Source organism: Juglans regia, chromosome 4 (assembly GCF_001411555.2).
Source record: "Juglans regia cultivar Chandler chromosome 4, Walnut 2.0, whole genome shotgun sequence".
In the NCBI taxonomy this organism is placed as follows: Eukaryota; Viridiplantae; Streptophyta; class Magnoliopsida; order Fagales; family Juglandaceae; genus Juglans; species Juglans regia.
In genome coordinates, this window is record NC_049904.1 from 17,578,868 (window position 1) to 17,594,163 (window position 15,296).

General features: G+C 37.7%; 1 protein-coding gene across 1 annotated transcript; it reads left to right on the forward strand.

Moving 5' to 3' along the window:
- Positions 1-6,394: 6,394 nt before the first annotated feature.
- On the forward strand, positions 6,395-8,135 carry LOC108990670 (berberine bridge enzyme-like 21). The gene has a single exon (XM_018964698.2). It carries the CDS (start codon positions 6,449-6,451, stop codon positions 8,078-8,080), a length of 1,632 nt encoding a protein of 543 aa, XP_018820243.2. The 5' UTR covers positions 6,395-6,448; the 3' UTR covers positions 8,081-8,135.
- Positions 8,136-15,296: the final 7,161 nt, after the last annotated feature.

Consider the following 15,296-nt stretch of genomic DNA (forward strand, 5'->3'; position numbering starts at 1 on the left):
GTGTTCATTGAAAACTGGGTTTTCATGTGAAATGATTTTTTGGGTGCGTGTGTATCACGAACCCCAAGCCGAGATGGGGTATTATCTCGATGGAGCTCCTCTGGTTACTCGGGAGCGGAATATACTGAGTAACGTCCACTGGATTGTCGCTGGGCGACAATGGGATCGGACGAGAGATTCATGCCGACTCCGTGGTCCTTCTGCTGGCGGGGACTAGAGGATGCTTGGCTACGTACGCGCTGGGCGCGGAACTGGGCATCGCTCGTTATGTAGTGGATATTTTCCCACGTACGTGTTGGGCGCGAAAGTGGGCATCGCTACAAAGCCAGGGTATGCGGATGACCCATAGGGGAGATCATGGTGCATATGTTAAAAAATGGACTATTTTCTGGAAAAATAGCGTGTTGGATTTTGTGTAAACCATTTTCTGGGAAAATGTTTTACGGATTATTTTTGGGCCATTTGGAATTTTGGCGTATGTTGGAAAATAATCATTTTCGGGAGAAAATGATGTTTTGAGGAAAATGCAAATTTCTTCATATGCATACATGTTGGCTGCATTAAATGCATTTTATTCCTGAGGATTATTTGGGTTATACTTACATGCGGTACCATTCTGTGGTAACGCAGATTTTGATACAGATGAGGAGGAGGAGGGCGAGCCTGAGGAGACGGCTCCGCCTGAGGAGTGATCTGGGATCACAGGCTTTGTTATTTTATTTTACTCATTTGTATTTTGGGACATGTGTTAAACTTTATTTTGGATGACTGTATAACTACTTTTTAAACCTTACTGATGTTTAGATTGTATTTAAATTCTGGTACTTAGTTGACTAATCCGCTGCGCTGTTTTTGTACACTGTCGCTTGTACACACACATTTGGCACTTTCGTTGGGATGCGTGACCGTGTTGTCATCATCCCGGCATCTCGATTCCTGTATTTCCTTACATGGGGGTCGGGGGCGCCACAAGTAATGCAGAATAAATAACTGAGATTGTTTCAAATATCTTTTCATAACGAAACATGCATATTTTTCAAAAATCAATCTCAACAAATTTTATTTTTATGCAAAGTCTAGCATAGGAACCCCACTTACCTAGACTCTTAGCTTTTCATAAATTTTCCTCAATAATGCTGAACAACAATTACTCGTCACCTATAAAATAATCACGTAACTTCCGTAAATCTCCAAGTAACACTTATTTTGATATTTAAGCCTAAAACTACCAAAATAACCTATTTTTCCCAAAACTTCTAAGATTCTCACAGCCGTAAATATCATCACTCCCCATGAGAATTGATATCCACATAATCTCTCCAACTAATACTTTGAACCCTAAATTATTTTACTACTGAAATCTAACTATAAAAATTTAATACTAGTTAATATAATTATACCAAAAATCTATTATAGTAAACAATAAAATCTCAATTAATAAAAATGAACTAGATTAGATTTAAACTGTTCAAAATAGAATTACATGATTATTGTTTACTGTTTACTGTTTACTTTTGAAATTAAATTATAAAAATTAATGTTTAACAACATAATCTAAATCCCTTAAATATTTGCCGTAAAAATAAAGTTTCTAGACTATTTTTAAATAAAATTGACCGCACCTATAATATAAAGGCCAGTACATAAACAAAACAGCCCAAAGCCAATTGTAATAATCAGGGAATAAATGTAATATCAATTCAAAGCTCCCCCTTTAACAGTGACATAAAATATTACCATTTTGTAAACCCACTTAACTATGTTGAGAGTAGCTGTGCATGAATCCTTACCGTGAGGCTACGTGTGGTGGTGGTCTAAGCGGATCTCGACAACAGTGCGGCTGGGTTCCATAATGGTGGGACTTCTGTGAGAGAGAGAGAGAGAGAGAGAGAGAGAGAGAGAGAGAGAGAGAGAGAGAGCCTGAGTGGTAGGGAGAGGGGGGAGTTTAGTCATGCAACATATGGTTATGAAAGGTGGTGCTGGACGTCAACTGGGCGGCGTCCGACGGTGGGGGCTTGTTCTCTAGCATACTTTTTGCTAATGGCGGTGGTGTAGTGGCCTCAACTGTGAAAAGGCATGGCTCTCGATTTGGGGGAAAAGTGCTATGTTTTCCTTATTTAAAATAAAGGTTCGATTATTTCCTTTACGCAGGCGGTTGTTCCATGTTATGGGTCGGAAACACCCTTGGTGTGGACGATGTACGATGGTGGCTTAGCAGCTTCTGTCCTGAGAGGGAGGTCTCAGAACGTTGTTCGGGGCTGTTGTGTTGTGAGGTGGAGGATGAGTGTGGGCTGGCGATGTAGGGGTTGTGCGGTGGAGGATTATGGTCTTGTTTCTGAATGGGTGAGTACTAGGCTGTGGTGGTGCTAGGATGGCTTGGGTCATTCACCGCGGTCTTGTGATTGACGCTAGGAGAAGTTGTGCTGGATAGTGGGTTATCACACGGTTGTTTTTGAGTGGGTGAGAGGGCTCACAGTGTGGAGGAGTTTTGGCAGTGGGTGTTGTTGCGGCGCTGAAAACCCTAGGATGCGTGGAAGGCACTACGTGCAGGGGGTTGTGCATGGAGTGTATAAATACATGTAAAGACGTGCATGTTGTGACTAATGGAAAGAGACATGCAAGGTGGGGAGTTCTAATAAAAAAAATGCACTTTTGGTAAAGTATTTTTGAGTAAAGTATTTTTTAGGTTTTGGGAAAAGAGAAAAAAAATTGAATAAAAAATATTATAAAGTTAAAATATTATTAGAATATTATTTTGTAATATTATTTTTGCTTTGAAATTGAAAAAGTTGAATCATTTTTTAGTTTTTTTGTTTGAAAAATTGAAGAAATTGTAATGATTAGCTTGAAAGCGTTGTAGTGATTAGTTTGAAAGTGTTTGTATTTTAGTAATGTTTGGGAAGGATATGAGATGAGATAAGATGGGATGATGAGAATGATTTTCAAACATCCCCTATGTACATTTCAACAATTCACAACACCAAGTCTTAACAAATTTCACATTCAAAATTCATTAAATAAACTATTTAAGAGGGATGACAATTTACCTAATATTGTTGTTAGTGGTGATGAAACAACAAGGAGTAGTGGTTGTCGGTGGAGGTTACATAGGGAAAGAGCAAGAGAGAAATATATATATATACGGTGGGTGGGGGGGGCAATTGAGGGAGAGAGAGAGAGACGAGATGGAGTGGTTGTGTGTAGAAAATTGAAGAGAGAGAGAGAGTGGTGTGTGTGAAAGTGTGTTTGAGCGGGTGAGAGAGAGAGAGAGAGAGACGAGCTGAGGGAGGGGGTTGTACGAGAGCGTAGGATCAGTTTGGAGGGTGTGGAATTTACAGGAAGGAAGGAGAAAGGGGGGCGGTGGGGAAGAAAATAAAAGAAAAACAAAGGGGCTAGGCTGGGCTTTTTGGTGAGCTTGGGTTATTACAAGAATAGTTGTTTGTTCTAAAATTTTAACATTTGAACTGAATGTAAACATTCAAATGCTCTTCAGTTTTTCTTAGAGATCCAGACTCGTGTAACCTCTCACATCAAAGGAGATTTCAGCAACATTAGTCCCCCTAAGTTCTCTAAATAAGGACATCAACCTAACAGCGTATGTATCATGCAATTTATAACATCGATCGCAACTAACTACATGCCTAAAGAACGAAAGAGACGAAACCAATGAACTTTTCATCCATCATTCATTGTGGAAAGCAAGATTTAGCAGAACCTCTGCATATATAATATATCGGAAAATCTGATCAAATTGTCAACATCTGACAAATTCAAGAGTTTTTTATTCTATCAAGCAAACATTTCATTAGCATAAGGAAATTGAGATACGTGAGGAGGGAGGGGTTCTCCAACAAACACCCCCATTACAACAAAAATAGTGCAAAATGAAAAATAGATTGGATTTGGGGATCAAAAACTTAATCCCCACCCATTTCCTGCAAAGAGGACGTCGTCTTAAAGACGGTCTTTTTATAGTTGCACAGTTGTGTGAATTATGTTGCCACCATTGGAGATGGTGGATTTTTGTGGTACATTTTAGTTTGTTATCTTGAGATGTTCATTGAAGAGATCGGCATCCCCTACCTCAAGATCTTCAGTTAGGAAAGCGGAAATATAGTAGGATGACCAGCATCGATTAGTCCAGACTACCGCTGGCTAAGTTTCTTCACATCCGGCTAGCCTATAACAGCATGTCGAGACTACGCGCTTGTGATAGCGAGATAGAGTGGGTCAAATCTAAAAGATCTTGAGGTAGCGAGACTACTGGTACAGCGCATATAGTCATTGGATGCATGATGTCAACGTGCAAATGTGAGCATTTACAAAGTACAGTATGCAGAACAAAATATTTTTCGGAGTTATCATGAAGAATAAAACATCTTTGCAAATGTAACATAACGATGGTTTAAAGACATATAAAGTCCAGAGTACTTTGTCATAACATAACCTGAATATCATCATCACATCAAAACAAAGCATCTCAAAGAGGAGAGACCATATTTCACCACTGTGGAAGGGTTGTGCTATCCCTAGTGGCCAAATCGGGCATAGAAAAATGTGAAATATTTTCTTATTTACTCTCAGAGCCCCAAGTGTACACACAGGAAAGACAACATAAAAACTCCTTTGTTTTCAAAGTGGGTGCACTCAGAGACAGAGAAGTTGGTACCGACCCAAACAGAACATAATAGAGCAGAGACAGAGTCAGATACAAAATCAGTACACCATGCTAAAGGTTTTCAGATGCCATATCAAAACGAAACAGAGTACCAAAACAAATTCAAACCATTCTCACAAACTGAAAAAAAAAGTAGGAGCATCTTCTAAATCAATGCACAATTTTTCAGATTTTCAATATCGCTCTTTTTCAGATTTCAGAGACAGCATGATAAAATATAGTTCATGTCTACACAATGCATGTCAGAAACATTTTCTCTTTTTTCATATAGATTTCATGAGTAATGAAAATAAATGACAAAGGTTGTTTTTCCCAAGTTCTCATTTCATAACAAATCATGTTTTTTAGAAAAATCAACCTTAGTCTAAACCATTCGTGTAAAGTCTAGTAAAGGAACCCCGCTTACTTGACTCCTGTAGCGTATTAACTATGCCTTGAATTCAACCTCTAATAGTCTCTTCACCTATTGATAGAAAAAAAAAATATACACTAAGTGTTAAATGACCAACGACACAACTTCAATCTAAATAATTAAAACCCGTAATTCCAAACCATATTTCAGCAAAATAACTTAACTCAAACAACCATATAATAATTTGGATAGCCCACACTTCAACACAAAATACCATATACCAATTTCAATATTGACACCCACCAAAGCCAACATTAAACTCAAATAATCAATATATCAAACCCACTTTAGTGCCCCTAACTTCAAGCAACCACCAACAACTCAACGAAAACAACAATAATATGCCTCCAAAATAATTTCTCCACTCCAATGGTCGTATAAAACCCTAATAGTACAAAAACATCCACTACTCAACCCCGAGTATCCATATAATTCACTGCACGTCCAACTCAATTAATCCAACCTCAAGACCATTCTAACACCAGGTGTTTGCTTACACAAAAATGCCCAAAAATCCACGGACTACTCATTTTGAAATCATATCCAAGAAATTTCATTGGAGTGAAATAAAATAACTTGAAGTGAATGTGTGTGCGCGCGTGAGCAACAAAGAATGAGAATGGCCTACCGGTGAACGATAGTGTCTCCAGTGATGGGCTTCAACGGTTACAAAACTCAACCCCATGATTTTGTCCCCTCAAAATTACCACTAGTGCAATTGTACTTTTTTTTTTTCTTTCAAAGAGTTTTTAAATATCTTTAAATATATTTTTTTTAAATACTCAAATTCATTAGTGGTGACTTCCTTAACACCCATTAATAAAAAAATTAAAATAAATAAAATAAAATACACAAGCGGTCAAAATGAGGGAGCAAAATCATGGGGCCAAATAGTATTATTATCCTTTTAATAATAACGATTCTCACTAATTTTGGATGGGATTAAAAGTTCATCAAATTCAAAAAAGATAACCACAACATTTCATCTCACTACATTTAATAATGTTGACCATAGGAGATCTCTATGCAATACAAACCCCACATATAAATTTAGTAGTCATGAATCTATTTCTTTTCCAAACCAATCATCTAATTGGATTCAAGGATTAGAGAGCTTAGAGGATCTCAATCCAATTTTGGAATTTACTATTTATGACCTATTACAGTACTTTTTCAACAGCATGGCTTACCTTCATGAGGCCATGGGCTAGGAGTTCCTCTCGGGATATCAATCCTATATATGAAGGTGTTCGATCCAATATGTAATATATATATATATATATATATATATATATGTTACAATTAGCTGCAAAATGAGAAGGAAACAAACACACAAAAGGGAATAAACAGATACAAAAATGGGAAAATCAAACCCATTCCTGTATCTGCCAACGCCAAGAATGTTTCCTTTAATCTGCCTTTTTCTTCTTTTTCAAGTCTCTGCCTCATGGGCAGCTTCCGATTCTGCCCATAACGCCTTTATCCAGTGCTTATCATCTCAAACAAAGCAACCAGATCAAATCTCCAAAATAGTTTATGCTCAAAACAACCCTTCCTACTCATCCGTCCTCCGTGCCTACATCCGCAATGCACGCTTCAACACCACATTGACGCCAAAACCAGTCATCATCGTGACCCCGACAGAGGAATCCCATGTCCAAGCGGCCGTGATTTGCGCCAAGAAAAATGGCATCCATATAAGAATCCGCAGCGGCGGCCATGATTACGAGGGCGTCTCGTATGTATCTCAAGACCCATTTGTCGTCCTCGATATGTTTAATCTTCGTTCTGTTGTGGTCGATGCCAAGGAAGAAACTGCATGGGTGCAAGTCGGCGCGACGCTCGGAGAAGTTTATTATAATATATGGCAGAAGAGCAAGCTGCATGGCTTCCCGGCGGGGGTTTGTTCCACCGTCGGCGTTGGTGGGCACTTAAGTGGCGCTGGATATGGTTTCATGGTTCGGAAATATGGACTTACCACAGATAATGTCCTTGATGCGAAGATCGTGGACGTTAATGGCAGAATCCTTGATAAGACTTCAATGGGAGAAGATCTTTTTTGGGCCATTAGAGGAGGAGGAGGCGCAAGTTTTGGAGTAATACTCGCATTCAAAATAAAGTTGGTTCCTGTTCCGGAAAAGGTTACCGTTTTTAGGGCTGAAAGGACCTTGGAAGAGAACGCGACCGATATTGTCTATCGATGGCAGCAAGTCGCTCCGACCACGGATGACAACCTGTTCATGAGGATGCTGATACAGCCCGTGACATCCAAGGTGAAGAAGGGGGAGACGACAATCCGAGCATCGATCGTCGCATTGTTCCTCGGAAAAGCAGAAGACCTGATCACGTTGTTAAGCAAGGAGTTTCCTGAACTAGGTTTGAAGAAGGAAGATGTGACGGAAATGAGTTGGATTGATTCTGTTGTGTGGGCTGGCGCCGGCAATGGCAATGTCACGTCCCCGACAGTCCTCCTCGACCGACACCCCGACACGGCAATCTTCGGGAAGAGGAAATCGGATTACGTGCAGAAACCGATTTCGAAAGCTGGGTTGGAATATATATGGAAGAAAATGATTGAGCTCGGAAAAGTTGGACTGGTTTTCAATCCTTATGGTGGAAAAATGAACCAAATACAAGCTTCTGCACTTCCTTTCCCACATCGTGCAGGGAATTTGTTCAAAATCCAGTACTCAATAAGCTGGCAAGATGCAGGAATTGAGGCAGAAAAGAACTTCATAACTCAATCAAGGAGCCTTTACAGTTACATGACTCCTTTCGTGTCCAAGAACCCTAGAAGTGCATATTTGAACTATAGGGATCTTGACATTGGGATCAATCACCATGGTAAGAACAGCTATGCAGAAGGGAAGGTTTATGGAGCCATGTATTTTCATGAAAACTTTGATAGGTTAGTGAAGATCAAGACTGCAGTTGATCCAGACAATTTCTTCAGGAATGAGCAAAGTATTCCTCTGGCCTCTTCCTCATAATTAAGGTTTAGGAAATTTTACTCCGACACATTAATTAATAATGTTGTGATGGTCAGTTGATCGATCGAGATGGATGATGATTATTAATATGTAAGATTTTTTTATTTCTTGGCATCTCTTTGCCAAAAATATGTTACACCCCGACCCCAGAGGTCCAGGGAGTTAACTCTTGTCACCTGATAATGAATTTCACAATACTAAGAAATTTTCCAATGGATTCAATATATATACCTCCATTGGCTCTAAATCAAACATCAATACTTCCAAATCATTTAACTACACATAACCACATATCCGATCCTCAATACCATAAATGAGATAAACTAAATTAACATCTCCACTGTAACACTCAGGCCTAGTGCCAAGCCTGTTTTTATATTTTTGAGTTAAGTATATGAAAAGCCCAGTTGAAATTTTCCGAATACTATTTTTATGGGCCCAAAATGGTTTTTAACTATTATCAAATTTTTTCTAATAGACTTGTTATTGTAGTTAAATTTTTGAAATGGACTCTACTCAATCACTGTATGGCCCAATGCCCCACCCAGCCCAATTTGGTGCAAAGCGCACCGTTTAAAACAATCAGCAGATTTTTCCAGCAGTTTCCTCTCCATCATGAAAATCCCTCATTTTTTTTATCTCCAACTTCCCCTTCGCATCACACTACCCATGCACGTCTACCCCTTTTCATTCTCTAGGGTTTTCATATCACCCATATAAATATACACATATATCTCATGCCTTTGGAAACTGCCTATTTTACCGTCGTTGTTGCACCAGCCACAAGAATCACACAGCCTCTCCTGGTTTGACGCCAACCTCCATCTTCAAGCTTCCGAGTTCTCTCCTACACGGCGAAATCCACCAGCCCACTGCCCTGCCAACACGTAACCACAGCACCAAGCACCTTCATAGAACCACCATGCAGCCGCTGCTACCTTCTTCAACCACCATCACCGAGACCCATATCGCCCTCCATCTTCGATCGCAAAAGCCCAACTCCAGTCGGCCACAGCTACTCTGCCCTGCATTTCCGTGCCTAGCTGCCAATACGCTATGGACGTGAAGGGCTTTGTGTTTGCATGCCAAAACAGGGGAAGCATCCCCTCTGTGAACCACGTCGTTAGCCCCCCCCCCCTCCATTTCGACGCCACTTCCATCAGAAGACGCCGGAGGGCGAGCCTCCACCTTTGGACGCTGCCCTGGTCGACGCCCAGCCCCAGATCGTCTCACTCCTTACTACCTCACGGTGAGTTTCCGTTCTCTCTCACACCAAGCTCTCTCTCGGTCCCTCGCTCTTTCTACATGAGGTCTCTCTCACTCTCTCTCTCTCCCATGCCCAGCTCGCCAGCATATCCACCCCAATCGTAGTGCCCAGCCACTTTCCACCGCTCGAAACTTCTCTCAGTAAGTCCTATGTACTCTCCAACAACAACGACGCTGCCTTGTTTCTAGTATAGGTGTTTAGTTGTTCCCGTAAACTTCCGTAGGTTTAGTAAATATTTTTAGTAATAATTACAGTTTTACCCTTTTAGCCAATTGTTTCTTGAACAAGTGTTTTCGGTAGGACATGTTTTTTCATGGACTACATGGTTTTCAATATATATTTTAGTACAAAATTATATTAGTTAATATTAATGTTTTAGTTGGAGTTATTATGTGGGAAAAATGATAAATTTAAAAAGTGATGATATTTTAGAGTTAAGATCAATTGTAGGTTTTGAGGTATTAAAATAGGTATTTTAGGTTTAGATATTGAAATACGTGGATTGAAAATTTATGGAAGTTACGTGATTATTTTATAGGTGTCAATTGATTTTCGTTCAGTACTGCTGTGGAGAATTTCTGCTAAGTTAAGAAGTCCAAGTAAGCGGGGTTCATATTCTAGACTTTACACAAATTGTTTAGACTGAGGTTGACTTTCTGAAAACTTTGCATGTTTTGTGATAAAATGCAAACTTGGGAAAAACCAACCTCAGTCGCTTATTTGCATTACTCATGAAATCTGTATGAAAAAAATAAAATGTTTCTGACATGCATTGTGTAGACATGAGTTAAATTTTGTTATGTTGTCTTTGAAATCTAAAAAAGAGCGATATTGAGAATTTGAAAAATTATGCATTAATTTAGAAAGATGCTCCGACTTTTGTTTTCAGTATGTGAGAATGATCTGATTATGTTTTGGTACTCTTTTTTATTTTGATATGGCATCTAAAAACCTTTGGCATGGTGTACTGATTTTGTATCTGACTCTATCTCTGCTCTGCTCTGTTTGGGTTGGTACCAACTTCTCTATTTCTGAGTGCACTCACTTTGGAAACAAAGTGGTTTTTAAATAGTCTTTCCTGTGTGCACACTCGGGGCTCCAAGAGTAATAAGGGAAAGATTTCACTTCTATCTCTACCCGGTTTGGCCATCAGGGTTAGCATAACCCTACCACGGGGGTGAAACATGGTCTATGCTCTATGAGATGCTCTGTTTTGATGTGATGATGATGCTCAGGTTATGTTATGCCAAAGTACTCTGGGTTTTATATGTCTTAAAACCATCGCTATGTTACGTTTCAAAACATGTTTTGTTTTGAATGATAACTCTAGAAAATATTTTGTTCTACATACTGTACTCTGTAAATGCTAATGTTTGCATGCTAGTATATGTCATCTGCTTACTCAGTTGTTGATAACTGACCCCTTATCTTCACAATATTTTTCAGATATTTTGGATACTTCAACATAGGTTCAAGAATAGGAAGCATGGGTAAGGCTTTGTGAGCATAGATATTAAATACAAAGAGGGTACTTATTATTGGAGAATTTTTATTGAATAGTTTTGTTTTGCTCTGTTGACTTAGTACTTTGGAAAGTTGGCATGTATTTTGAGACTTCGTTGTATTTTATTTTGGAGTAAATGGTTTAAAGTAATGAGGTCTATGAGTAATTGAGGAATTTGAGTTTATATTTGTATAGTGAGATATGATTTTTAAGTGTTAAGAGGTAACTCTCCGACCCATCCGGGATCGGGGCATTACATCCACATATCTGAATGAACATAATAAAATAAAATAGGGTTTACATAAGTTCTCACAATCATCCAAAACTTACTGAACTGCGTCTACTAGATAAATATATGCACCACGAGTACTGGAATCCCGAGGTAACCAACTACTATTCTCAACTAATATTGCCCATATACTCTATTATTGATCCCCAGCTAAATCATCAAAGCTATCTGAAATATTATGAAGATAAATGGGTGAGTTATCAACAACTCAGTAAAAAATGAACATATAGTAGCATGTAAACATGAGTATTTATCAAGTTCAGAATGAGGAAGAAACTCACCCATTTCCTGCAAAGAGGACGCCGTCTTAAAGACGGTCCTTTTATAGTTTGCATAGTTGTGCGAATTGTGTTGCCACTGTTGGAGATGGTGGATTTTGGTGGTGCAATGTAATTTGTTGTCTTGAGATGTTTGCTGAAGAGATCACCATCCCCTACTTCAAGATCTTTAGTTAGGAAAGTGGAAACATAGTAGAATTACCGACATAGATTAGCCTAGACTGCCACGGGCTGAGTTTCTTCACGTCCGGCTAGCCTGTGACTGCGTGAGGAGACTGCGCACTAGTGATAGTGAGATGGGGTGTATCAAATCTAAAAGATCTTGAGGTAGCGAGACCATTGGCACAACATGTGTAGTCGTTGGATGCATGATTTTCATGCAACAGTGTGTGTGCGCAGGGCAAACCATGCTTGAGGATCACCTGTCGAGATTTCGTCACGGTTCCACTTCATATCAATAGATCAGCAGTTGGAGAGTTGCATGGTGATTTGAGTGTAGACAATCGGTCACCTGACTATGGTAGGTCAAGCCTAGACCAAACTGGTGTAAAGGAAAATTTAAAAAGACTAGAAGAAAAACCTATAAACATACTTGTATGTGAAATGGGAAGTAGAGGAGGAAGGGAACCAAGGATCCATTGTCCTCTCCGGTGGAAAAATAATATGAAAATGAGGGACTTTTCTTTCTAGAGAAAAGCAGGAGTTTCTCTTTAAAGAAAAGAGAAGCTAAGAAATTTTGAAAAATTCAATATTTATATATATCTTTTAGATTCTAAATGAAGGTCAAGCATTAAATCCTAAATGGGGGTTGCAGGCTTAGATTTATTAATGCCACAAGTACTGCTGATGTATTTTTTGGCGTCAACGTTATAGTCGGACAATCCTTTCTCTCATGTGGTTCTTGGTGGCAGTGTGCTTTGGTTAATAATAAATGGCAGGAAATATTAAAAAGAAAAAAAGACCAATATTTACATAGTTCCATACAAAGGTCTTTGTCCACAGGTGTAAAATCTACTATAAGTAGTGGTGTAAACCGGTCAATCCGGTGATGGACCGAATATTTTCGGTCCATCACCGGACCGAACACTCCATAGGGACCGGACCGGACCGGTAGTTATCGGTCCGGTCCGGTCCGGTCAGTCCATTCGGTCCAATCTTTTTTTTTAATCAATTAATAAAAAAATTTATTTAAAATACTAAATTAAATTAAGTGATTTATTAATGTGAATTATGTAAGAAACTCAATAAAAAAATATTTTATATGGTCAATGATAATAAATTAAATGAAAATTACATTATTAATTTATATAATTACTATATAATTAACTAATTGATATTATATATTAGTTAATTCATAGAATATTAACAAGTGTTAATAACATATTTAAAATTTTATATTGTTAATAGTGATAGGTTAGATGAAGATAGATATAAAATATTGTTAATTTATAGAATATTAACAAGTATTAATAACATATTTAAAATTTTATATTGTTAATTGTACAATTATTATATAAATAATATATATAATTTTTTTTTTTTTTTATTCGGTTGGTCCGGTCCGAGAAATCTCCATCCCAGCACCGGACCGAATACCAAAATTTTTCTATTTATTGGACCGAAACTGACCATGCATTTGGTCTGTTCGGTCCGGTCCGGTTATGATCGAACCAGTCGGTCCGGTCCAGACTGACCGGTTTACACCCCTAACTATAAGTATGGTTTGATATAAGCTTTCCATCCCAACTAAACTCTCTCTATGAAGAATGGACTTGGAAATCTCTGGTCCGTCGCCCTTTTAAGTCTCTACCCATTGCTTTATGTCTTGCCCTTCAATTTGATGTCCTATCTTTTATTTATGTCAGATCAAGCATTGTCATTGTCAAACCCCTCTTTCTCCCTTCCTTCCTATTGTAGCGGGCTTTCATCTTCTATAGACCTTCGGTGGGCTTTACACTTACGCTCATTTTATCCCCTGCCCAACACGTATGAATGCATATAATACGTAACTTATACTATAAACTATGTTATACAAATCTACGCATAACATCTTACATTTAATATTAAATGTTGTATATATGTGACGAACATCTAACTTCTATAGAAATTTTCTCTTATATAAATATCCGTAATAAATATTAAATACAGTAGTGAATACATGTTACATAAATATTTAGTTTTAGCGATATTCACACATGTCACACATATATAATATTATATAAAAAAATTTGTTGGGAGTTAGGACCATGTGTTTTTAGCAAGAATAATTTTATTTGAAAGCTTTTTATGCTACAAAACATTCACGTGACATAATTTAATTTAAAAGATAAATTTTAAAATTTGAATATTAAAAATCAAATTTTCCCGTGAGTTGTGCAGTGTGATGTAAACACTTTCAAATAGCACTAGTTAACAATAGTCCCCCTCTGCTGCATAATTGGAATTTGGAAATTTTATTACGACACTCTTGTTTTATGCACTATTTGGATTAAAGGACCCTATGTTTTTCAACAATAGCGAAGTCCTTTAGCAACAACCCTTACAATTTGCTCGTAGATCACACCTTTGAGTAGTTGCCGATTACTACCCATAGTAATGTGGTCCTGTTGCCACCTTGATTTCTCTTTTTCTTTTTTCGTATTATTGAATTTTTTTTAATGAATGGTACTTAAGTTAATTAAATATTTTGGTAGGTTTGGAGGTAATTGTCGAAATTGATAGTTTTTACTATTTATAAATCGGGAAATTGAGATATTCATGAGATTAATAGTTTCCATTTATTGAACAAGTATTGGATTTGCTTAGAACTTTTTCAAGAACTCGACCTCAAATGTCCTTAAGCTACATTAGCAAGTTTTTATTTTCTAAATTTTTGTATATACTAGATCCTAGGTTCAAATCTAAATATAAGTTTCGTCTCAAATTAGGCTCGTTTGGATAGTGAGATAAGACGAGATAAAATGATATACGAATTTTAGGCACCGTTTGGATTCGGAAAGTGTTTCGTCTCATCATTATAAATTTTTTAAATTCTACACAAAATATAATAAACAATTCAACTCTTTCAAATCTCAATTCAACTTTTTTCAATTCCCAAAACAATAATAACATTAAAAAATAATATTCTAATAATATTTTTTTTAACTTTCATCTAAAACCATCTAATCTCATCTCTGAATCCAAACCAACCTATGACTAAAATTCTATTGCATTGCTAAAATTTAGATTATGACTCCAATTCGACTCAAGGGAGCATCTACATCTTCCCATGTCACAATGGTCAACCCCTGGTAGGAAGGCCACCTCCAATTCTTACCTCTTTTTTGCCTAGAAAACAAAAATGCACGGCTTCACTAGTAAATCCACAACATGATAGAAACTTCAATTTTAAAGGGCTCATGAGCAATATACATAGTCGTGTAAAGTATTGTGAAAAGTATCGTCTGTTTGTCATTTTACTTTGTAGATCTACCAGTGCAAGCAAGAGAATAGCATGCAGAGCCCACTTTCAGTTCGACCTAGTAGTAGTGATCACAGAAAGAGCATCATTCAATCCCTTCTGCATGAAATGGGATACCATTTTCTTAAAGATCACAGGCAGGCACAGGAACCTTACAAATTGATTACCATACCAAACCACATTGCTTGTTCTGCATATCCTTTCCTCATTTCAAGTTTCTCGACAAATGAAAGCTTCAAACCACAGCTCTTTTCGCCAGTCAACTCAGCAAAAATATAAGATAGATTCTGCATATAACTTCAACAAATTTCTCCGTTAAGGAATAAATAATTGAAACCTGTGTAACCACAACAATTGCAAACCGTTATATAACAAGCAAAAAAGTAGCATTCAGATAGGTAACATATGGAACTTCCTA